We start from the raw sequence: 26,117 nt of genomic DNA, 5'->3' as shown, positions 1-26,117 counted from the left end.
TTCATAACTCACTGCACAAGTTTTGACTCCCTACCTGGCTCAACTGAAATCCTGTTCTTTATGGCACTATTCGGCCTTGAGAAAGGAGTCTCACCAGCCCCAGACCCCATTAACCAGTGCGCCCCTCTCTGTATTCCCCAGAGACCAGTGTGGAGGGTAGAGGAGTGTCTCTTCCCACCATGGCTGTGTGCTCAGTCACCACCCTCCGACAGCCTGCCAGTGAAGTGGAAAAATAGCTCTGACTCCTTACCCTGACATCTGTCCCTCAGGTGAGAGCCAGATTCTCAGATTGCTAGGCCAATGGCGAATGAGCCCACACCACACACACAGGGTATCAACACACAGACCGTTGTGCCGGAATTCACACATCCTGGAAGCCAGACTGGCCCTGGTGGCCAGTTTCATTTAATCTTATCTCTGATTGCTGCATGATGAGTGGAGAGAGGGAAGCAGGACCCTAGGGAAGCGCGCTGAGCTCCAGAACCCGGGCTTGGTTCATTCATTAAGGGAACCCTTAGGCAGTGCCCTTAGCCTTGCAAGTACCAAGGGCCCCTCTCTGTAAACCCACAGCCCAGGCTCACACCCAGAATGGGAAGGGCTGCTTCCACTGACCCTCTTACATCCATTTGACTTTTCTGGTTCCCAGACAGCCAAGAAGCAGCTGGCTATAGTAAGAAGAGCATGGTTTTTGGAGTCATACAGACCCAGACCAATCCCCTTTCTGCCCCTTGGTACCTGTGTGGCCGTAAACAGGGCTTTGAATTTTGTGAGCTCTGGTTTCTTCATCTGTAAATCAAAGTGAAGTTGCTCAGTTGTGTTGTACTCTTTTGCAACCCATGGACTGTAGCCTACCAGGTTCCTCCATCCATGGGCTTTTCCAGTCAAGAGTACTAGAGTGGGTTGCCATTTCTTTCTCCAGGGGAGCTTACCTACCCAGGGATCAAACCCTGGTCTCCCACATTGTAGGCAGATGCTTTTACTGTCTGAGACACAGTGAGGCCCTCTGTAAATCAAAGAAAATCTATAAATATGTAAAAACCATCAGACATAGTAACTGTTTGGCAAGTGTTAGCTGTCTTCCCTTCCCTTTTCCCCGTGTTTATTTGCAGTGCCTTTAAATATATATATATATATACACATACATATATATATATACACACACATATATACATACACATATAAACCATTGTATTGAGTTGGCCAATAATTTCATTTTTCCATAAGATGTAATGGAAAAACCAGAACAAACTTCTTGGCCACCCCAGTAATTGTCATTTGTTACACTGTGAGCTGAATATGCTTTCCAGGTAGCTCAGTGGTAAAGATTCCACCCACCAATCCAGGAGACACAGGTTCTATCCCTGGGTAAGGAAGATCCCCTGAAGAAGGAAATAGCAACCCACTCCAGTATTCTTTGCTTGGAAAATCCCATGGACAGAGGAGCCTGGTGGACTACAGTCCATGGGGTCGCAAAGAGTCGGACACGACTTAGCACAAGCTAAATACATGACTGATCTATAACACAGAAACTTTATTTAAACCACTCTTCCAGAACTGTAACCCTGACCTACATCAGGTCATTTATTTTATATTTTACAGATACCTGCTTTTTTTCTCTTTTTCCACCCACTTCCCCATGGTTTTTTCCTAAGGAAATCCAGATGGGCCCTGATTCATTTTCATACACTAACTAGCCTATGCTGCTGCTGCTGCTACTAAGTCGCCTCAGTCGTGTCTGATTTTGTGCAACCCCATAGACGGCAGCCCACCAGGCTCCCCAGTCCCTGGATCCCTGGTCCCTGGGATTCTCCAGGCAAGAATACTGGAGTGGGTTGCCATTTCCTTCTCCAATACATGAAAGTGAAAAGTGAAAGTAAAGTCGCTCAGTCGTGTCTGACTCTTAGAGACCCCATGGACTGCAGCCCATCAGGCTCCTCCGTCCATAGGATTTTCCAGGCAAGAGTACTGGAGTGGGGTGCCATTGCCTTCTCCGAACTAGCCTGTAGCCTAGTTGAAATCAGGCCTGCCTCACATGCAGATGATCTGTGCATAACAAAAGCTGCCTCCTGGCCATTGCCCACAGCTGAACTTTGTTACTCTGCAGCCCTCCTTTCATTTGTTTCTGATTGTTCTGCAGTGTTTACATATCGCCTATATTAAGTGTGGTCTTTTATAAGACTACAGGCACAGGGCACACCCCCTCAATCAACTTCCTCTCTGAGCATCCTTTCTGCTTTAGTCCCCTGGCCTCTGTGGTGCAAGCCATTTCTCTTTTATAAGATCTCATTTAAATAGGAAAGCAATTTATTAAGTAATTTCTTTTTATCAAAACATGAGACTCCCTTAATATTCTTAAAGAATTGCTACTGAGTATAGATAGGAGGCTTCCCTGGTGGCTCAGTAGTAAAGAGCCCGCCTGCAATGCAAGAGACGCTGGACATGCAGGTTCGATCCCCGGGTGGGGAAGATCCCCTGGAGGAGGAAACGGCAACCCACTCTAGCATTCTTACCTTGAGAATCCCATGAACAGAGGAGCCTGGCGGGCTACAGTCCTTGGGGTCGCAAAGAGTCGAACACAACTGAGAACGCACGCATGTATAGAGAGGAGGAAAAAATACTCTGGAATGTGTGGATTCTCTCTCTGTCTCTCTTTTCTTTTTTTCTTCTCTTTCTCTCCCCAGTATAGGAAAATCTCATCATGCCTGTTGAATTTGCAAGGTACATATTCCATTCAAGGTCCAGAAGGCACCAGGCTTGCTCCAGACCAAACATGGAAGAGAATGCTCCCAGTCTACTGTGTTCTTACAACCTTTTTCCTGTAAAACAATGTCTCAGAAAAGATAGGAACTCTTACATCCCATCTGAGTCTAAATCCTGATTCTGCCTTTTGGAAGCTGGGAACTTGAGTTAATATCTCTAAAACTTAGCTCCCTTTCCCATCAGAATCACATATAGCACAGACCATCCCAGCATCTTGGGATATATGTGAAAGTGCCTCCTGCCCCCGTCAGATGGCAGAGAAGTTTCAGGGCACGTCACTGCATTGATGGCAGTGACTCTTCAGCACCCTGGATGCCTGGTCCAGAAATGGTAGGACGGAGGGCCATGATCACTTGTCTGCTCTGGACATGCTGGTAGCCAGAGAATATTGGGTTTCACACCATTTCTCCCCATCTTCTTCCTCTATCCAGCCATCACTATGTTTTGATGTTCTCAGTCTCTGTTGTTATAGAGAAAATGTAAAGGGTAAACCCCTTCACCCTGAGTTTTGAATAAACTTATCTGTTTATAATACTTTTGTATTTACTCATTGAGGGAAGTATCGTATAAATATGGATAGTTTTTAGTTTCTCTTCTGGCTTTATCTTCTGAGGCCAAAAATGGAGAGAAAATTCTACAGAGGAGGATTCTTCAGGTCTAGACTTGCATGGACAGGGCTCAAGTTCCCAAGTATCCCCCGATTAGCAGGAGTGGGATGTCTGGGGAGCACTTCCAAAAGGCAATAACTGATGCATATATCCTGAATATTCATTGGAAGGACTGATGCTGAAGCTGAAACTCCAATACTTTAGCCACCTGATGCGAAGAACTGACTCATTTAAAAAGACCCTGATGCTGGGAAAGATTGAGTGCAGGAGGAGAAGGGGACAACAGAGGATGAGATGGTTGGATGGCATCACCGACTCAATGGACACGGGTTTGGGTGGACTCTGGGAGTTGCTGATGGACAGGGAGGCCTGGCGGGCTGCAATTCATGGGGTCGCAAAGAGTCAGACACGACTGAGCGACTGAACTGAACTGAACTGAACTGATGCACAGAAAGTCTTTTATCAAAAGAGGCTCCAATATAAATCAGCCAAGGCTCTCTTTGCCTTTATATCATATGCTTTTACCAGAGTAAAGCCTCGATTGCGTTTAATCCCAGTGACAGATCTTGCCAATAGAACTGAACTTATCCAAGTGAGAGTCGATTCTTATCTGGGGTTCTCTTCTCTAGAGCCAGTGCAGCTTCTGTACGCGACTTTAGCATTCTAATCAAGATCATGTCAGATCGTACGTTTTAAAATTAAACACCCACGTGTACGCCAATCCATAAATAAGAAGTACACTTTGGCCGGTATGGAGGTGATGATATTAATACAGGCTTCGTTTCCCTGGGTCACTGAATGTACCAGGCACCGCACCAATGCCTATAATAGACTGTGGCACATTTAATCTTTACAAATCTGTAAAAAGAGGTCCTCTGCACCCCATTTTTCAGATGATCACCCCCCAAGGGGCTAGGTCACACAGCAAGTTAAGACAGAACATTGAATATTAAACCAGAAAAGCAGAGTCCATGGTCAGATTTATGAGATGATAGCTGAGGCCAGACCACGGTCTTAATAAGGGACATGCAGAAACAGATCAGGAGCAGGGTTGGGAGAGAAATGTCCACAACTTAGCAGGCAGAGTCAGAGCACGTCTGATGGAGGTGCTGTGTCGTAGGTGCCAAGGCTCTGTCACAAGGGAAAAGGCTGTGTCATCCCCCTCTGGACCTGCTGATTTGCTCAGCCTCAGTTATGAAACTACTCCCTGGCATCATTTCCAGCCCCCCCCCCCCCACTATAACTTTTTTTTTTCCTTTAAGCTTTATATTTTATACTGGAGTATAGCCAATTAACAATGTTGTGATAGCTTCAGGTGGGCAGCCAAGGGACTCAGCCATACACACACATGTATCCATTCTCCCCCAGACTCCCCTCATCCAGACTACCACATAAGATTGGGCAGAGTTCCTTGTGCCATACAGGAGGACCTAATTGGTCATCCATTTTAAATACAGCAGTGTGTACATGTCCATCCCAAACTCCCTAATTATCCCTTCCCCCATCCTTCCCCCAGCAACCATAAGTTCATTCTCTGTGAGTCTCTGTCCATTTTGTAAGTAGGTTCATTTATATCATTTCTTTTTAGATTCTGCATATAAAGGATATCATATGATATTTCTGCTTCTCTGTTCTGGGCACCTTTTTAAAGGGCATCTAAATTCTATAAGGGGGAACTGCTTTTCATAACAGCTAATTTGGAATCAAAAGAGCATTGGTTGAACTGTATTTGAGAACCGCTTAATAGTACTGTGCTCATTTATGGGGAGTGTGACAAAAATAGAAAAATACAGTTCTGATTCTGAGGGTCCAATTCACTGTGTGACATCAGAGCAACAGAGCTAAGAATCTGTCTGATGGATAAAGACTGCGCACACAGAGCACCCCTCCTCCTCTTTAGCTCCCTCCCCCACTACAGAGGAAACTGTGGTTTACCCACCACAGACTGTCTGGGCTGTGAAAAAGAGGCCAGATATGATTTTACATCTTTGGGGTCACACAGCTCTCAAAGCTTCCAAAGCTGAAGCCAGTCTGAGCTCCCTGGAGCGCATCAGGCATTTGTACAGAGAAGGTCGAGTGTGGCTTCTGGTCTGCAGGGGAAAGGAAGCTGGGGGAATTTCAGGAGGACCCCAAAGTCTTCTTGGCTATTCAATCTCTCTTGCAGTCAACTTTGGAACTTCAGGAAGATCCTAAAGTTTTCTTGGCTGTTCAGTCTCTCTTGCAGTCAACTTTGGGTGTGTTCAATATGAGTGGATAAGAAACTGATGAGTGACATTGCTGTTGTGATCACATACCAGTTTCAAGATGATGAAGAAGGAGGTTTAAAGGGTCCAGAATCCTTTGCAAATAATTCAGGACATTACAGGCAATATCTGGCAGCCTCCCTCCATCCCCAGATTGGGGACTATTTGGTTGGGTGGCACACCTGCTCAATGCCCTCCCCGCCTGCCCACTCAGACTCCTAAGCCCCAGAAGATATCTATGAATGGATTTTATGTGTTCTTGTTTTGTTCAAACTGAAATAAAGGGATTGAGTTTCTAGGAAAGGCAGACTTTATTGGAGGACTCTGAACCTTTCCAAAACCTCCAAATAGAGGAGAGGAAAACTTGGCAGGCCTGAGCTTTATTAGCCACAGGTCACTTACAGTGATTGGATATGTGTTTTATTCTACTCTTGTTCTTAATGCAGGTGGGATAATTAATATTAATTATTAGTAAATTTATTAAAACTATTAATAAATTAATAGTAATTATAGTCATTTCTTGCATATGTGTGATGATTTCATTTACAAAGCATACTCTGTAGATATAAGTACATATTATGTATGTATTTATAGATCTCGGTATACACATTTACACATGTAATGTTAGAATTGCCTACATCATGGAAGTACAAAGAGCTAGGGGAAGATGCAAGGAGGCACATCCAGCTGGGAACTAGGAGAAAAGTCAGAGTTCAGAGAAGGTTTCCCGGAGCAGGTAAATGTAATACGGAACAGAGTCTTATGAAGGGACATTTTAGAGTTAGTCAGGGGAAGGTGAGAGGGGCTGCCCTTTTTTTTCTTAAATGTGTATTTCAAGTAAGCAGTGAGGTTTTCTTTCTTTCTTTCTTTTTTTTTTTTTTTGGCCGTGCCCCACAGTATATGGGATCTTAGTTCCCCAACCAGGGATTGAACCGCACCCTCTGCATTGGAAGCACAGTCTCAAACACTGGACTACCTGGGAAGTCCTGGGGCTGCCTTTTAGAAAGAGAGAGGAGAACTGATGAAGATTCAGAGATGAGAAAGAAATGGCTCACTTGTGGAATTCCTACACTGTGATGAGCTTACTGCAATAAAAAATAGAAACGACAGGGCAAAGAGTGGGGGAAATGACCACATGTGCCAAAGGTCTATTTGGCCAAATCATATGTAGATCAGATCAGAGAGGTGGGAATGTCTGGTCACTGTCTAAAGGATGTAAGTAAAGGAAGTGATAGAATTAGATTTGTGTATTAGAAAGACCACTTGGCTGCAGGTATGGAAGTTAGTCTCTGATGGGGCTTGCAGATTGCAGGGAGGAGGAAAATATTTGAGGCAAATAAACCAGTTTAATTGCTGTTGCAAGAACCCAAGCAAGAAAAGGTAAAGGACTGATAATGTAATGGCAGTGGGGAGAAACATAAAGGTTTCTGTTTGAAAATAGAGTTGACCGTATGTGCGACCTAACGTGGCGCAATGAGTGAAATGAACAAGTCAAGAATGATATTCTGCTGGTTGGGTAAATAGGGTACCATATAGTAAGACAGGGACCCCAGGACAGGAGGAGCCCTGGGAGGAAGAATGACAAGATCTATCTATATTGGACATGTTGATTAGACATTCGGGTCAAATGTCCTCAGGAGTGAGGCCTGCATTTGGAATAAAAATTTGAAACTCAGCAGCATAAAAATTGTCATAACTACACGAGAGTGAGCTGACCTGACAGATGTGGTAAGTGAGACAAATCCAGGAGGAAGGAGGAGGAAGAGCCCACCAGAGAGATGGAGCTGATGAGGGATGGGATCTGGGATTGTCCCCATTTATAGTTGAGAAAAGGGACTCAGAGAGATTCGAAGATTCACGACTAGGATGCAACCCAACCATAACTGACAGCCAGCTTTTGGTAAAGAGTCTACCAGCAATGCAGGAGACCTGGGTTCAATCCCTGGGTCAGAAAGATCCCCTGGAGTAGGAGATGACAGCCCACTCCAGTATGCTTGCCTGGAGAATTTGGTGGACAGAGGAGCCTGGCAGGCTACAGTCCATGGGGTCACAAAGAGTCAGACACAACTGAGCATCTAACAACACTTTTCCTGACTCCAAGGTCTATGGTCATATTACCAAACCATGTTTATGTACTACCTTTAAGATAACACGCAGCTCCTCACCATTTTGTAGGAGAGACTTATTGCAATTCAGCCTGAGAAGTGGAAAAATAGAGGTGAATGCTAAGAGCCCCCATTCATAAACAGAATTCTCTGTGCTCTTTTTTTGTACTATGTAGTGAGCTGGGAGCTGACTGGAATGTGTATAAATGGTTTTTTCTAGTAAGACGATAGCACAGTCCGTTTGGAGGGAGAGATGAGCCACCACGGAAATACCCAGTCCCACACATGCCTGCGGCTACCCTCTTACATTCCCAACCTGGCTAGAGGCACTCAAAACAAAACCTCCTGTTCCCTCCCAGGACCACTGGCGCCTGCAGCCTGCCTCCTGCCCCTGCCAGAGGCTTAGGCCAAGTTTGGGATGATGGGATGGAGGAAGGCAGAGCGGACGTTGCTGGAGCAGCTCCCTACCCTGAATCCAGTCACTGCTCCCAGAAAGGTGTGAGCAGGTGCCTGGGTTTTATCACCACAGGGAAACTCAGCTGACTGTAGCATAGCCCTAGATGAAAAGTCAGCCAGTGGCATCCACTCCTGGAGCCAGCTCGGACACAGACATGAAAAGAGGCAGGAACACATACAGAGAGACTTCTAATCCCAAGTCCACCATTTCTGATCCTTGTGATCCTGGGTAGTTCGATTACTGTTCCCATTCTTGTGTCTTCACCTGTAAAACAGGCTCTGTGTATTTGCAGCCATGTATTAGTAGGGTTATTTTCAGTCTGAATGCAAATGTACATTCAGAAGTCACTTGATGCCTGAGAGACTACCCAGCTCATCCTGCTCTCCAGTGCCTACTAGATTGTAAACAGGGATTATGTCATTTACATGGCTCTCAACACCCATCTTTCTTTTTATATTTAAAATAGTAGTTTGAAGTCAGTGTGTATCCAGTAAGAGTTGCTGAATATTTACTCAGCTAATGTAAGATATTATAGATAATAGCCATTGAATATAATCCATGAAGTTGGCAATCTGGAGAAGCCCCCAGTAATGTTGGCCATAGGTCAGGGAGTTGGTAGAGCAAAGTTGGGTACTTAGAGATGCCCCAAGAAGCAACCCCAGACAACCCCATGAGCCCCAGGCCATGTGAGGGCAGAGTCTGTGTTGAAATATTAATAGCGTTCTGGAGAGTTCCGATTGGCCAGCTAAGGGAGAATGACTCAACATTCAGGAATCAGAGAATCTCAAAGACAAAGAGAGATTAAACATCTCTAGTCCAGGCTATTTTATGGGTAAGGAAAATATGATCTGGAGAGAAAAATAAGTTAGTAGATCATAGCTTGGATCCTGCCTGGACCTTGCAATTACTCCTTTTGTATTTACGAGTTATTTGACCTCCTTCAGCTTAGATTTCCTCATTTGTGGAGTAAGTATAATAATAGTATCTATCTCATTGGGTTGTCATGAATATTAAATGTGATAATGTCTGTAAAGTGCCTCGAAGAGTCTGGCATGTAATAAACCCACAGTAGCTGTTAGCAATTGCTGTTTTATTACTTATTATTATTATTTCTATATTATTATTTCTTCTATCTGACTTTGAGCGTGGTTTCACTGAGGCTTTTTTCCCCATCACAGGATTTTAAAAAATGGAATCTTTGGCAAGCAATAGGATATGTTGTTGCAAAAATATACCCATCCTTCAGACCTTGTGAATTTTTATGTAAAGTAAAATGGAGAACTTTAAGCCCTCGTAAAAATCGAGATGCTTGCATAGCTTTATGCCTCTGAGGCTTGTTACCTGGGATACCTTCCCTATCCACCTAAGGAAGCGCTTATTCCTCCTTTAAGGCCTGGCTCCCATGTGGCCGCCTCTGTGAAGTGCTCGCTCTTCTCCCAGGTAATCTGGGGTCCCACCACACTCTTCGCCCAACCACTGTAGCACTTGGCATGTTTTGCTGTAATTTGTTAATTTCCACCTCTGTCTATCCAGTCTGACCAGGAGCACCTTGTGGAAAAGGGGAGTGCCTTATTGTTAATTCTCCTTCTTCTCCTCTCTCCTCCCTTCTGTCTCTCCTCACTGTTCTTCTTCTTCTTCTATTATTACTAGTATTCTGCTTTATTATTTTATTAACCTTGTTGCTGATCTCAGTGCCTGGCTTAGAGTGCACAACCAAATATTTTGTTTTATTGTAGGTTTTTATAACTTTATTTCTATCACACATAATTAAACAATATGTCAAAGGTTTCCATACAATTCATACTAAATTGAATGCTCATGTAACATCACCCAGGAAAAGGAATATTCCAGAAGAGACTATTACCAGTACCTTTTAAGTGTAAAATTTTGACTTTACGATTTAATAAATGTTACTGTTCTAATTCTTAAAGTAAGTTTGAATCATGATTTGGACATGGCTCATGATAAGTAATTCTCCCAAGTTTATACCACCTGAAAATATGATAAACTTTGCTTCTATATCAGCTTCTGTGTGCTCTGCTGAGTCACTCAAACTCATGTCCAACTCTTTGTGACTCCGTGGACTGCAGTCTGCCAGGCTCCTCTGTCCATGGGGTTCTCTAGGCAAGAATATCACAGCAGGTTGCCATTTCCTTCTCCAGGGGATCTTCCTGACCCAGGGATCGAACCAGCATCCCCTCAATCTCCTGCATTGATAGACAAATTCTTTACCACTGAGCCACCTGGGAAGCCCATGTCATCTTCTACTTCATTATTAAGAATGCTGACTAAATGAAATCAAGAATGCATCTAGAGACTTCCTTAATGGTGGTGGTGGTCGTGGTTTAGTTGCTAAGTCATGTCCTACTCTTGTGACCCCATGGACTATAGCCCACCAAGCTTCTCTGTCTGTAGGATTTTCCAGGCAAGAATACTGGAATGGGTTGCCATTTCCTTCTCCAGGGGATTTCCTGACCCAGGGATCAAACCCAGGTCTCCTGCACTGCAGGCAGATTTTTTACCAACTTAGTTACCAGGATGTGTGCTTAATGGTAGCAGTTACTTTTGGCTATGGCCATTCATCCCAGTCACCTGACTATTCCGTCATACCTTCCTCATTTCAAGAGCTAGCTTTTACATGATATTTAACATGTAATAAGCTGTTTATAGGTGACAGCTTATTTTATTTTCATGAAAGTCCTACCACATTTATATCATTCTTCCCATTTTGGAACTGAGGAAACTGAGGCTCAGAAAGATCCCCTTTCATAAGGTCCCTTGGCTAAGAACATGGTAGTCATGATAGAGTGAAGATAGGCCTTTGACTCAATCCTTTCTTTCTCCTCTGCTCCTCACAAGTGTATAGGGGGAAACTTATCAAAAGCCTTTTGCACATGAAGATTTCCTAACTTACGTGTCATCAAGGCCGGGAGGTTGGTTCAGTCTCAGCAAGTCTCTTTTGGCTCTAATGACCCTTGCTTTCTGCCCTTTAAAGGTAAATGAAGGACTCAAAGAAGCAACGGTCACCTAAAGTCAGGAAGAAATACAGAACAGGAACAAATACAGAACCTGTAGAGCCTGACTGCTTTGTATTTTTATAACCCTGTGTATGCTATTTAATGGGCTTCCCAGGTGGCTCAGTGGTAATCCACCTGCTAGTGCAGGAGACACAGGAGATGTGGGTTCAATCCCTGGGTCAGGAAGCTCCTCTGAAGGAGAAAATGGCAACCCTCTCCAGTGTTCTTGCCTAGAGAAACCCCATGGACAGAGGAGCCTGGTGGGCCACAGTCCACAGGATTGCAACGAGTCGGACATGACTGAGCAACTGAGCTTGAGCATGTATGCTATTTAACAGTCTTTGCCTCGGCTTACATATCTGAACAATAGGAGTAATGATAGAATCTTCCCCTTAGGGTTATTGTGGGGATCAAGTGATTTAATTCCTGCAGTGTGCTTAAAATATGGTCTTTAATAAGTACCCAATCAATTGTAGTGGTTGCTGTTGCCATTAGCACATTATTGCTGGAAAGTCAGTGTCCTGTATGGACACCTATTAATAGTGGAGTAAAATGCGCTCCTTCCCTTTGAGTCCCAGAGCAGCCTTCAGGCCAAGATAGCTATCAGCATGGAAAAGGCTTTCACAAAAGTTTTCTGAAGTATTTAGGTTTACTGCAGAGGATTAGAGTACATATAAATACATGAATGTGCGCTCGGTCTAAACAAACTCTTACTTGTTTTCTCCCAGAGCTTGGGAGTAATTGGAGGCGCTCTGGGGAACATATTTCTGTATCTGTTTCCTTGCCGTAGTCAGGATGTCCAATGAGAGGCATGTACCATTCCAAGCGAGTGAACACAAGCAGGAATCAGCTCAGAGCATTCTGGACAGTCAGACAGCGCCTTCACCTGCCATTTCTGAGCAGCGGAGTCCAGTCTGCCAGTGGAGTTCAGCAAAAACTGATACAGAAACATCTTTAAATCGTGGGGTTTGAGGTGCAGGGGCAGTTGGGGGGTGGTGGTGGTGGGAGTGATGCAAAACCCTCCTAAGAAATTTACACAAATTTTATTTGTTTTTAAAAAGCATATCCTGGGGTTTGACGCCAGTATCTACCTGGGCTCAACTCCCACCTCAGCCATTTACAACCTTTGTGACAACATGCCACCTCTCTGAAACTAATCTGTCGAATGGTGCTGGAAGAATTCTGGACGGGAAGGGGTGCAGGGCATGAAAAGAGATGGCTTGACTTCGGTGGGTGTCCATCCACCCATCTAAACCCTGGGGCTTAAGTGCTTATAGGCATGGGCTGTCTTATTCACCCCACAGTGGCTCAGGCATTGCAGAGTAGGGCAGTAGTTTCTAGAGCTGGCATGTGATAAAATTTTCACTGGCAAAGACAAAGTGATAAAAATATATACCATTTAGTGTGTGCTGCTTCTGTCTGGAACACTCTGTACTGGAACAATCATGTACACATACAAACACACATATATATGTACAAAATACAGATGTATATATGCTCACACCTAAATAATTTCTGTGTATGTTTTCACCTTAATTCAGAAATCACTTCTTCAGAAAACTCTGACCCCTGGGTTGCATTAGGTACCTCACTTATGAGCCCTTATAATACCTTTTGATATTCTTTCATTCACTTATCACTGTTTGTACATTTGTGTGATAGCCATCTTAGGGTGGCCAGCTGTCCCTTTTGCCTAGTACTGAGAATTTTCTAGGACATAGGAATTTTAACGCTAAAAGTGAGAGAATCCTGGCCAAACCTGAATCATCAGCCCTCCTAGTCTGCATTCCTCTTAAGAGAGCAGTTCCATGAATATGGAGACTGCACTGTTTGGTGTACGTTTACTTTCAGTGCCTGGATCACAACAGGAAATCAGGAAACATCTGCTGAACCTGTCAAGAAATGAGTGAACATGTAAAGGTTAAATGGCTTTTCCTTGCAGGGGGGAAAAAAAAACAGAAAAGCTCTTTACCCCTGAGATTACTTTAGGTGTTAAATTTACCCTTTTTATAAACCATCTTTATTTGACAAAATTTAAAGTTGATAATATTGTATAGTCTCCTGCCTTCCCTCACCCCCTTCCTTTTTGGGGATTGGAACTCCTACTGATTTGACTGATTTCACTCATTTAGTGAAAAGAAAACCAGAATAGTTAGAAGGTTTATCCATATGCTGAAGTTCTGTACTATAAAGTCCATGAGGGCAGAGATTATAGATATATTCAGTTCACTTCTGTATCCCTAGGGCCTGGCATAGTAAGAGCTGAATAAATATTTGTAGAATAAATGAATGCATACATTCTCTGCCCAGCTTCAGGACATTCGGGAGTAGACCCAATGTACCTAACTCCCTTTTCATCCTTACCTTCTCATACACCCCCCACAACCATAATATCATTTGAACATTCATCTCCACTGGGTGGATGAGAAGCTCATGCCTTTCCAGATCAGTAAACACGTGGTCCATCCCTGCCTGTCCTATCTCATCCCTTGATATACTTTCCTAACACCTAATGGACTTCCATGGTCTGCTACAAAAAGACATTGCCATATCTTGAATACCAAGAGCATCTGTCTCACCTACATGGCTTTGTTCAAGCTATTCCCTTGACCTGGAATGCCTGTTCTGTTTCATCTTGCTATATCTTACTAGTCTAAGTGTATGTCCCATTCTCTAAGAAACCACAGTCTGGACCACTTCATTCCTTACCCGATGTGCCCCTCCACAGCATTCTATGCTTTGTCTTTACCATCCCATGGACCACACTGTTTTCTATTTGACTATTTACTTATCTAGCTCCCCCTAAATGAGGAGTTTCTTGCAGACTAGAGAGCTCTTTCTCATTCATCTCCGTGTCCCTAGTCAAGAGAGATAGTATGTTATTAGGTGTCTAATGTTTGTAGAAGTAAGGGGACGTATCAGTTATCTCTTGCCTTATATATGTTAGGTGGGAAAGAAACATAAGATCCTCATGACACACAACAGGACTTGTATTTTTGTTCACAAATCTTATCAGTTGGCTGGGTGATTCTGGTGATCCAGGCTTGCCAGCTGCTGGTTGACTAAAAGGATTTGCTGATCCGATTTGGGCTGTCTCATGTATCTGAATCATCACGTGTGACAACTGGACTGACTCAGCTTTCTGCATATCTGTCCAGAAGGCTCACCGGGGCATGTTCTTATGACAGAGGGAGAGGGGGAAGAACAGGAGCACACAGTTCTTGAGGTTTAGGCCTGAAAACTGGTACACAGTGTCACTTCTACCCCATTCTGTTGGCCAGACCAAGTGACAAGGTTGATCCAGACTCAAGGGATGGGGACCCCACCTCTCAATGACAGGGGCTATGAAGTCACATTGCAAAGCAGGTGGATGTATAGAAGGCTAGAAAATGGGGACCATGACTACAGTCAGTTCACTACAGAGAGGGAGCCAGCCAAGGACTGTCACATGTTTCTTTCCAAAATGATCTCTTTTGCTACCTTGACACCTGGATGAGTTTATCAGAAAGGTTTTTAAAGAAGAAGCCAGGACCATCCTTTGGCAGGAGTGACTTCCCCACCATCAAAGGTATTTAGCAAGAAGCTGAATTCCATGGCCAGAGGGACCTCACATGGGAGGAAAATAAGACTGCTTCTAGCCTTGAGGGTCAATATTTTCACATACTTTGCCCCTTTCTTTCCAGATCAGCAAAAACCCAATCTTTGTACCAGGTGTCTGGGGCCCTTATTTCTCAGCCATGGTCCCTGGGTTCTGGCTGAATGAAGGTGGTCAGAGCGTTACTGGAAAATTGGTAAGTTGACACTTTCTTCTTATGGTCTTTAATGTTTTTCCACCCTTGACTAGTCCATTTTGTCATATTCTTTATACCCAGTATCTGAAAGATTTGCAGACTCTTAAATCAGAATTAACTTTTCCTTAGCATACAACCTCACATATGGAGCATATGCTGCCTGCGTTTGCCAAAGGAATAAATGTTGGTCCAGGCATTGATGACTAACCGATTTTCTCACCTAGCTTTCTTTTCACATAACAACCCATTTTTCTCATGGCAACAAGAGTGATGTTCTACTCTGTGAAAAGGACTGTGTTAATGTCTAGCCAGCATCCTTCACTGGTTCCTCATAGCCCTGGGGGCATAGTTCAGATAGTTTTCTGGGCACATCATTCCCTTTGTGGTCTATCCCTTCCAGTCTGGCATGTGTACTTGTCACTAAGGCGGATTGCCCTACTCACGGCTTCCCCATGGCTCATGTTATTTGACTCCTCTGTGCCTTGGTATATGCTCTGCTTGGAGAGTTCTTTGTCACTTGCTAGTTTTACTTGATCTGTAAGACATAACTTTAGTTCTTAGCACATTCTGAGATAATCTGTCTTTTCTAGAAATCTAGGAGCTCTTTAAAGGTATGGACCATATCATACTTCTCTTTGTATCTAGCCCAGTGCAATTCCTGGGTCAGGAAGATCCCATGGAGAAGGGCATGGCAACCCACTCCAGTATCCTTGCCTGGAAAATCCCATGGACAGAGGAGCCTAGTGGGCTACAGTTCATAGAGTTGCAAAGAGTCAGGTATGACTGAAGTGACTTACACACAGGAGCTCTTTAAAGGTATGGGCCATATCGTACTTTTTGTATCCAACCAGTGCCTGGTTCATAAAAGGTGCTTAGAGAAAATATGTTGAATTCATGGGGTCATCTCATAGGGAAGACAGAAGATCAATAAAAGTGAGATGTATGCTATACCTGAGGTATAAGACACAGAGCAGGAACAAAGCTAGATTAAGAAATTCTTGGCAGTGGAGACAGTATTTGTGCTGAGCTTTAATGATTAATAGGGACCAACCAGACAAAGAAAGGCAGGGATATTTTCTAGGTAGGAGAACTAGCATAGACACAAAGATATCTGAGTGAAAAAATAACAAGGCATATTTGAGGATAATTGCAAACTTTCACTTGTGGCATAAACTGTTCTTAGAAAAATGGCTTGCAATTGGGAGAGCTGGTCAGGGACCACACAGAAGAATTCCCTGTAAAACATGCTAAGGAGTTGAACTTTCAGGTAGTAGATCAAGAGGAACAGGTGAAAGATTGGAAGAATGACAGATGTTGTCCTATCTCTGTTATAAGAACTGGCTAGTATCCATCAGGAAGAAGGCTTAGGCATACATAGCCCAGTGAAAGAGACTAGCTTCAATAGATTGACCCACTGACAAAAAGCCATGAGGGCTTGAATGAGGACAGTGGCAATAATGACTGAGAATTGAGGTCGAAAGATCAGCAGACCTCTGAGGGATTAAATGTGGAAAAGCAAGGGAAAATGAGACCCAGCCTTGTTTACCCAACCTCACATTTACTATGTTGTATTGAAGTCATCTGTTTATGGTCTGTTCTTCTCCAGCTCTTCTGAATGTTCAGCCAAATCAAAAGTGGTCTGATCCCAAGCTGAATGTGGGTATAAATGACCATTAATTTCCATTTCTTGGTGTGTTTGTATTTTATTCTTAGACACCTTGCGTTTTCTCTCAAAGTTGGTGGATGCATAGGTGAATGGCTAGATTCAAAGAGCCAGGTGTGTGCCTCCACTCTTGTGCCAGTCTATAAAGATATATGAATTAGTCCCCTAATAGTCCCAGGTTTAAGGAGCTCATTGTCTAGTTGGGAAGTATAAATTAAATAACATTTGATTGTTCTCAATAGAAAAGTTGAGAAGAAGACATCGCTCTGTACCAAAGGTGCAGTGGGATCAGGACTTGATGATTTCCTATTTAAATGTAGTGTCATGTATTTACACAACTTTTCAACTTAAATATCCACTCCCTTTCTGTGACACAAAGAAAACCCATTACTGAAACAAACACCTTTACAAGCCCACATTATGGTATAATTACCTTGGAAGACCCAGAATTCATAGCAGACACAACCTGGAGTCTTTTATAACAAAAATAGTGATTCATTAAACTAACTCTTTTTGCAGGATGCATGGTCCATGAAGCTGTCCATCAATAGGTTTTTGGAGATTTAGTATGCCAGTTGAACATCTGTGTCAGTCAAGAAATGCTTTTCCTAGTATTTGGCTTAGAGTTTGTTCCGTTGCTATGGATATAAGCCATCTTTGCCCAAACATTTTGACATATTTTGGTGGACAAGAATTGGTTATGCCTACTTCCTGAGCCTGAAATTAAATTTTAAAGAGTGACTCTTTTCTGACCATTAATAAAATCTTCATAATAGTCCACTATGGTTTTTGACAAGAATCATGGAAACTGTTGACATTTACCTAATTAGTTGATTTTGCACCATCAATACAGCTGCATGTAGAGTTCTACTTTGGATAATTCTACATATATAGTTTCATTGGATGTCGGGATGGAGCATGATTGACCCATGTGTTACAGAAAGCAAAATCTAAGGAAATCCAGAAGTTAGCAAGATGGAGCAAAGAATCAAGAAAAAAACAGACTATCCAATAAAGCATCAGTTCAAAGAGGGCAAGCAAAGAGACATAAACCACCTAGAAAACAGAGATACAAAAAGAATAGCAATGATGATGATGATAATAATAGCAACAGTAATTGTACCTTATTGAGTGCATTTTCCCATGGGAAAGATTTATATGTTTAATCCTGTTAATCCTTGAGTGATAGTCATAATAATCACAATGCCTAATATTTATTTTGAAGACTTATTTAGTCTCAATTCCAAGAGCCTCTCATGTACTATTTTATTTAATCCTCTTGGAACCCCTACAGGTTAGCTACAGTTGTTATCCATATTTTATAGATGAGGAACTGAAACTCAGGGTTTCAAGCACAGCCTGGAGAGTTTCCTGATGCACTGTCAGTGGCCTTTTTACATGATTCATTTGCCACTTATCTTTCCTTTCTATTTATTTATTCTGGTTCATGTTTTGTGAATTCATATCACTGGTTTTTCAGCATATTGTCATTGTACAGAACACTATAAGAGGACGTTACATCTCTTTTGTTCTGTGTTTCATATGTACACCTTATCTCATATACTTTGTCTATAGGAGTCTGCTCTATTATTACACTGTCTAGAATACATTACAAACATGCAGTCATAAACATATCATCTAAAGTGGAAGAGAAGAGACAGAAGAAGAAAAGGGAAGTAAAGGAGGGGAAAGGAGAGAGGGAAAAAAAGAAATAATATTTATCTGAACTCTAGATTTGGGTAAAAAAAAGATATTTTGTCTTATTTTTGCAATTAAATACAGATCTTCCATCACAAAGCAAAATCTTTCCTTCCAAGTATATGAATAGATTGGTACTTTAAAAAAAAGTCTCCATCTGGTTAACTTCAGGATGAAGAAAAAAAATAGGATAGGATCTTTTCTGGCTCTGGAGTCCTTGCAGTTTCATCTGCCTGAGATTTGGGCTTGTTTTCCACTCATTTCAAACTTGTGCAGCCGATATTTATTTCCTCTTAGAAGGGCACATACCCCATTCCCATGGATGATTTATTTCAGCTCACCAAACACCCATCAAAGACTGTCTCGTGCTTGTCGATACTCTTTCCAGAATAGCTGTGCAAAAACCATCGTTTTTTGCCCAGATTTTTTCCACAGAATACCAACCCGTGCAGTCACTGCATCCAGATGCTGAAGCTTATTTCCAGCTGGACCTCAGCCATCCTTCTCTCCAAGCTGTCTTCTCTGTCTTACTTAAAGTCATTTTTACTGGGGCAGGCATTTTTACTGAATTAAATTTACTGAATTAAAGAGACTAGGACAGATTCCTGAGCTGCCCCTGTGGTGCACTGGCTTTCCGGGACACTAGGGCTTGGTGGGAGTTAGCATTGAATTGCTTGAAGTCAGAATTTAGCTTTATAAACTTGAGCCACAGGGTTATGTGAGCTGCTGTTTGCTCTTGGAGTTTAGGATTTGTTTCATCATGAGTGCCTATCTTCTTGCTCCTTTATCACCAATGCCCCTCAGCCTGGGGCTAGCCTCAGGGGCTCAGCCAGTCCTCCATAACTGGGTGTGTACAGAGTACATCATGCAAAATGTTGGGCTGGATGAATCACAAGCTGGAATCAAGATTGCCCAGAGAAATATCAACAACCTCAGATATGCAGATGATACCACTATAATGGCAGAAAGTGAAGAGGAACATCATCAAGAGCTTTTTGGTGAGGGTGAAAGAGGAGAGTGAAAAGGGTGACTTGTAATTCAGCATTAAAAAAGCTATGATTTTGGCATCTGGTCTCATCACTTCATGGCAAATAGAAGGGGAAAAAGTGGAAGTAGTGACAGATTTGGTTTTCTTGGGTTCTGAAATCACTGTGGATGGTGACTGCAACCATGAGATTAAAAGAACCTTGCTCCTTGGAAGGAAAGCTAGAGCAAACCTAGATAGCATATTAAAAAGCAGAGACATCACTTTTCCTAACAAAGGCCCATGTAGTCAAAGCTATGGTTTTCCAGTTGTCATGTACAGAAGTGAGAGTTGGGCCATAAAGAAGCCTCAGTGCCAAAGAACTGATGCTTTCAAATTATGGTGCTGGAGAAGATTCTTGAGAGTCCCTTGGACATCATGGAGATCAAATCAGTCAATCCTAAAGGAAAGCAACCATGAATATTCATTGGAAGTGTCAGGGGAGTATGTAATTTCCTCAGATCTGTCTCGTCACAACAAAAATTTGAAGCAATGGACCAGCATTACAGCCCTTGGACAGACCAGTGTTACAGCTCTCAGATGGACCAGTGTTACAGCTCTGTGTTACAACTCAGTTTTATTTAGAAAATAAAGGAAAATACATCCTTGAGGCCTGAGGGCATGCTGACCCAAAAGACACGAAGAGAAGAGAGAGAGAGACCCCCAGCCCTTTGGCTTCTCTTTTTATATGTTTTTTCTCCTCCCCCTGGGCCTGCCCTATGTATATTGGACTAGCCAGGAGTGCTGTTTGTTCTACCTGAGGTTCTCACTCCAGTCCTCAGACCTTCCTTTGTTCTATTTTCGCGGGCTTCTCCCTTCCTTGTCTTTTAGCCACCACCATTCTGGACTCCTTTTTCCTGTTCTAACTACCTAACAGAAGGATTTATACTGAAGCTGAAGTTTCAATACTTTGGCTACCTGAAGTGAAGAGCTGACACATTGGAAAAAACCCTGATGCTAGGAAATAGTGAAGGCAAATGGAGAAGGAGCAGCAGAGGATAAGGTGGTTAAGTAGCATCATTGACTCAATGGACATGAATTTGGGCAAACTGCAAGAGATAGTGGAGGACAGAGGAGCCTGGTGCACTGCAGTCCATGGGGTCACAAAGAGTCAGACAGGACTTAGCCACTGAACACCAACAACATGAAGGGCTTAAAGTGTACACAGCTTACAGAGATAGTGATGTCACTACCTGTGACTTCATTTAGTCAGTTTCCTTCCTGTTACAGAGATTTCCTGAGGGATTACTCTGGGCTAGGCAAGGACATGGTCACATGATTCCTGTCCTCTGGTAGCTTATCATCTAATGGGAAAGTTGGATACTGAACTGGTAATTATAATTTATTGTAGCACGTAAAAGTAAATTGCACTACCCTTACAGCCAACTGGAAGAATCTGTTCTATGCTAAGCACATTCAGGCCCTCATGAAGATTCAGGATTTTATCTGATCTTCACAGCACGTCTGTGTGGTCAGTTTTATAAGTTTAACAAGTGACTAAATAGGCTCAGAACAGTGAGGTAACTTGATCAAGGTCTAACAGCTATAGGTGGGGAGAACCTTGATTCAAACCCAAGTCAGCTACTGGAAGCCCCAGATCTTTCCAGAACTGGACTTGACTTTTGTAGAGCTGCCTTTCTGAATTTTTTCTTACAGTTCTCTTGTGCACTTCCTTGAGAAACAATTATTTTATCAGTGTAACTTTTCTTTTCAAGTGCATTAAAGCACATACAGTTGGTAGACTTAGTGAGGTCATGAAAGAGAAAAGTGTGTGCATCAGTGTTGGCAGGATCTAGGTATATAGAGATAGGTGTGTTTCATGCCAAGGATCTCACATTAGCTAATTGGAACAACTTCACGGATACAAAGACCAACTCTGCATAAACAGATGCTTCCCTGTTCCCTCCTTCTGCCCAGGCCTTCACTTTTTTTTTTTTAACATCCCCCTGGATCCTGCTCAGCTTCCTAATTACCTTCTCACTTCTAATCTTTCCCCCTTTAACCCTTATGTATTAGTTTGGGCTGCTATTAAAAAAAAAAGTTCCATGGACCAGGTGGCTTATAAGCAGCAGAAATTTATTTCTCATAGTTCTGGACACTGGAAGCCCAAGATCAAGGTAGCAGCATGGTTGGGGTCTGGTGAGGGCCCCCTTCTAGGTTGCAGAAGGCTGTCTTTTCCTTGCATCTTCTCCTGGTAGAAAAGGAGAACTGTGGCTTCTTCAGATATTTATAAGGGCACTAATCCCATTCATCAGGCCTCTACCTTCATGACCTAACTGCCTCCCAGAGACCTCACCTTCCAATACCATGACATTGGTGGTTAAGATTAAAAGTATGAATTGGGGGGCGGGGGTAGGGGGAGACATTTAGTCACATCACCATCTCTAATGATTGCAGCTAAAACAATCTTTCTAAAGCATAGAGATGACCCTGTTTCTCTTGTTAGCTCTCTACTTATCTGTAAGGTCTAAACTTGAGTGATGTTTATTTATACAGTCAGTATTTATTGAGTGCCTACTGTTTTCAAGGCACTGTTCTGAGTGAGAAAAAGGCAATAAGTAAAACAACCCCTTCTGCCCCTCCTCTGAAAATCTGTCCCTTTTCAAGCTTACATTCTAACAACAGGAGACAGATAATACACAATAAAAATGATAAGTAAGTTTTATTTTACAATATAAGTTGTAAAACTAATAGAGGAATTCAACTTGTGAGTTGACTTTGCAGTTTTAAATACGGTGGTCAGGATAGGCCTCATTGAAGTGACATCTAACAAATATGGTTTGGAAGGGAGTTATCCATTTGGCGGGTTCAATCGCTGGGTTGGGAAGATACCCTGGAGAAGGGAAAGGCTACTCACTCCAGTATTCTGGCCTAGAGAATTCCATGGACTGTATAGCCATGGGGTTGCAAAGAGTCAGACACGACTGAGCGACTTTCACTTTCACTTAGCCATTTGGAAACCTGGGAGAAGAACATATCAGGCCAAGGGAAAACCCGTGCAAAGATCCTGAGGGGGTTGCTTACCTGAGAATAATATAGGAATAGCAAGAAGGCCACAGGAATGGGGCAGAGTGAACCACAATGAAAATTGTAGGGGATACAGTCAGAGAGGTAATAGAGGCTGTATTTTGGCCACTGTAAGGATTTTGGCTTTTATTCTGTAAAATGGGAAGTCATTGAAGAATGATGAACACAGGAGAGATATGCTATGACTTAGGTCTTTAAAGTATCATTCTGGCTGCCGCCTGCTATGTCGGGAATAAACTGTGGATGGGAGTGGGGAAGTGGAAGCAGGAAGACCAGAAAGAAGCTCTTGGAGTAGACCAAATGAGAGGTGAGAATGATGGCAGTGGGATTAGTGAAAAGTGCCCAGATTTGGGATATGTTTTGAAGATACAAGCAAAAGGATTACCTGCTGGATTGAATGTGAAGTGTGCAGAAAAGAGAAAGGAGAGGGGTTTTGAAGGATAACATTTCTATGGACGGAGACAGTGGATTAAATACCAAGGAGGTAGAAGGCAGAAGGAGTCAAGGATTACTCCATTTTCTGACTATAATAACTGATAAACTCACTGTGATCCTCCATTGTTTATCTTCATCTTGGTAACGTACACCATCATTTATATACTTATTAAAGCCAGAAAATTAGGATTCGTACTTACCTCCCTCTTTTCCCTCTCTGTCCACATCCAATTCATCAGAAAACCTTCTTGTTTCTAACTCCAAAATGTGTATCACCAATCTGGCTGTTTTTCTTTACCTTTATTCCCAGCACCACTGGCCAAACCACCATTGTCTGTGTTCTGGATTACAGCATGTAATTAGGTCTTGCTTTCCTGTTTTGTTTTATAACCTCTGATTTTTCTTCAAGTGTTTAAGCTATCAACATTTAATGTAAAGATGAGTATACTCAGATTTAGTCTTCCGTTTTACTCTGTTTTCTGTGGTCACTTTTGTTTTCTTGCTTTCTCCATCTCTCGTTTTTGTCTTTTATTAGATTGAATATTTTCTAATTTTGAAAATTTCCCATGTGTCTATTCCTCTTCAGTTTCTACCTGGTTTGGTAACTTTCTAATATCTTCAGAGAATTGTTTAATGTAATTTGATAAGCATTTATAATTGTTATATTGTTATTTATAATTGTTTGCATAATAAGAGCTATCTAGTCATCTGAACTTCCCTGGTGGCTCAGATGGTAAAGCGTCCGCCTACAATGTGGGAGACCCGGGTTCAATCCCTGGGTTGGGAGGATCTCCTAGAGAAGGAAATGGGAACCCACTCCAGTATTCTTGCCTGGAAAAGCCCATAGATGGAGGACCCTGGTAGGCTATAGTCCATGGGATCGCAAAGAGTCAGACACGACTGAATGATTTCACTTCACTTCACTTCAGTCATCTTAAGAAGTAGAACTAAATGATTTCTTTTAAAACAAACAAGATTACATCTCTTCCCTGATTAAAACCCTTCTGTTAGCCATCTGCATGTCATCTGTATGGTCTTCTTTGGAAAAATGCCTATTTAGGTCTTCTGCCCATTTTTTGATTGGGTTGTTTATTTATATTGGGTTGTATGGGCTGTTTGTATATTTTAGATACAATCCCTTGTTGATCTCATCATTTGCGAATATTTTTTCCCATTCTGTAAGTTGTCTCTTCATTTTGTTGATGGTTTCCTTTGTTGTGCAGAAGCTTTTCCGTTTGATTAGGTCCTATTATTTAGTTTTGCTTTAATTTATTGTGCCTTGAGAGACTTATCTAAGAAAATATATTGCTACAATTTATGTCAAAGAATGTCTATGTTCTCTTCGAGAATTTTTATGGTGTCATGTCTTACATTTAGGTTTTTAGACCATTTCAAGTTTATTTTTGTTTATGGTGTGGGGGAGTGGTCTAATTTCATTGTGGTCAGAATGCCTATCATCAAAAAATCTACAAATAATAAATGATAGAAGGGGTATGGAGAAAAGGGAACTCTCCTACACTGTTGGTGGGAGTGTAACTTGGTGCAGTCACTATGGAAAACAGTATGGAAGTTTCTTTAAAAGCTAAAGATAGAGCTACCATGTGAAAAGAAAAAGAAAATTCTAATTCAGAAAGATACATGCACCCCAGTGCTCATAGCACCACTGTTTATAATTGCTAAGACATGGAAACCACCCACATGCCCATCAACAGATGATTGGATTAAGAAGAAGTGGTATGTATGTACAATGGAATATTACTCAGCCACAAATATAATGCAATACCGCCATTTGCAGCAATATGGGGGAACCTAGAAAATATTATACTAAGTGAAGTAAGTCAAAAGAGAAAAACAAATACTAATCCTGTCACTTGTATATAGAATCTAAAAAAATAACACAAATGAATCTATATACAAAATAGAAACAGACTCATAGATAGAGAAGACAAATTTATTGCTAGCAAGGTAGGGAGAGGATAAATTAGCAATATGGGATTGACAGATAAAAACTACTGTATAAAATAGATAAGCATCAAAGGTACACTGTACAGCACAGTGTCATATAATAAATTTATCCAATGTCATATAATAAATTTATAGTAATAGTGTTAGTAGCTCAGTCCTGTCTGACTCTTAGACCCCCATGGACTGTAGCCCACCAGGCTCCTCTGTCTATGGGATTCTCCAGGCACCAATACTGGAGTGGGTTGCCATTCCCTTCTCCAGAGGATCTCCCCAACTCGGGGATCAAACCCAGGTCTCCTACATTGCAGGCAGATTCTTTACCATCTAAGCTACAGTGGAGTCCTGTATATATAATAACCTATAGGGGGATATAATTAGAAAAAATAACTGAATCACTTTGCAGTATACCTGAAACTAGCACAATACTGTAAATCAGTTATACTTCAATTTAAAAAAAAAATAAAGCTTTCTATGTCCTCTGATTGTACTTAGAGTAAAATCTAAAGCCTTTGAGATGGCCTGCTTGACCTGCCCCACTTCCTACCTCTTTATCCTCATTTCATACAACTTTTCTGCTTCTTTGCTCTTTTGGATGCCTATCAATTCCTAGGACATGTGAAGCTCTTTCCTACTATAGAATCTTTGCATTTGTCATTCTCTGTACTGGGAATTATTGGTTCTTATTTCTTGTTCATATCTTTGCTTAAATTTCACCTTCAGATCTCTCCATCTTTACTGAATCCTCTATCTGAAATCAGTGTTCTTTTTTTTTTTTTCCTCTTTTATTTTTGGCCTGTCTGCACAGCTTGCAGGATTTTAGTTCCCCAACCAGGGATTGAACCTGGGGCCACAGCAGTGAAAGTGCCAAGTCCTAACCCCTGAACCACCAGGGAACTCCCCAAACTAGTGTTTTTATTACAGTGACTTATCTATTTCCTTCAAAGAACTAATCACAATCTTTAATTATTGTATATATTTGTTGACGCTATACCTCAGTATAATATAATCTCCATGTGAAAAAGAAAATCTGCATGTGAACAGAAAGAATCCCCTGTGGTTATTGACTATGACCAAAACAGAGTGAGTGTGTGTGTGTGTTTATGTGGGTGTGTGTGTTAGTCACTCCGTCATGCCCAACTATTTGTGACCCCATGGGGTATAGCCCACCAGGGTTCTCCATCCATGGGATTTTCCAGGCAAGAATCCTGGAGTGGGTTGCCATTTCCTTCTCCAGAGGAACTTTCTGACCCCGGGATCGAGCCCAGGTCTCTTGCATTGCAGGCAGACTCTTTACCATCTGAGCCACAAGGGAAACCCTAATACT

At 42.2% G+C, this 26,117-nt stretch overlaps 1 protein-coding gene and 1 non-coding gene across 10 annotated transcripts in view; one reads left to right on the top strand and one right to left on the bottom strand.

Annotated features, from left to right (window-relative positions):
* Positions 1-26,117, top strand: part of FGGY (FGGY carbohydrate kinase domain containing) — a 475,197-nt gene that overhangs the window by 308,908 nt on the left and 140,172 nt on the right. For all 9 annotated transcript variants that reach the window (XM_061121747.1, XM_061121749.1, XM_061121748.1 and 6 more), the window contains one exon: positions 14,874-14,981. In XM_061121747.1, the coding sequence (XP_060977730.1) occupies positions 14,874-14,981 (108 nt within the window). The remainder of the gene's footprint in view (positions 1-14,873; positions 14,982-26,117) is intronic.
* TRNAE-UUC (transfer RNA glutamic acid (anticodon UUC)) lies at positions 25,614-25,686 on the bottom strand. Its single transcript has one exon. It is a non-coding gene; the product is annotated as a tRNA-Glu (tRNA).

This window comes from Dama dama, chromosome 20, assembly GCF_033118175.1.
Source record: "Dama dama isolate Ldn47 chromosome 20, ASM3311817v1, whole genome shotgun sequence".
NCBI classification, from domain to species: domain Eukaryota; kingdom Metazoa; phylum Chordata; class Mammalia; order Artiodactyla; family Cervidae; genus Dama; species Dama dama.
Note: the sequence above shows the minus strand (reverse complement) of the source record. Positions and strands in the feature narration are given on the sequence as shown.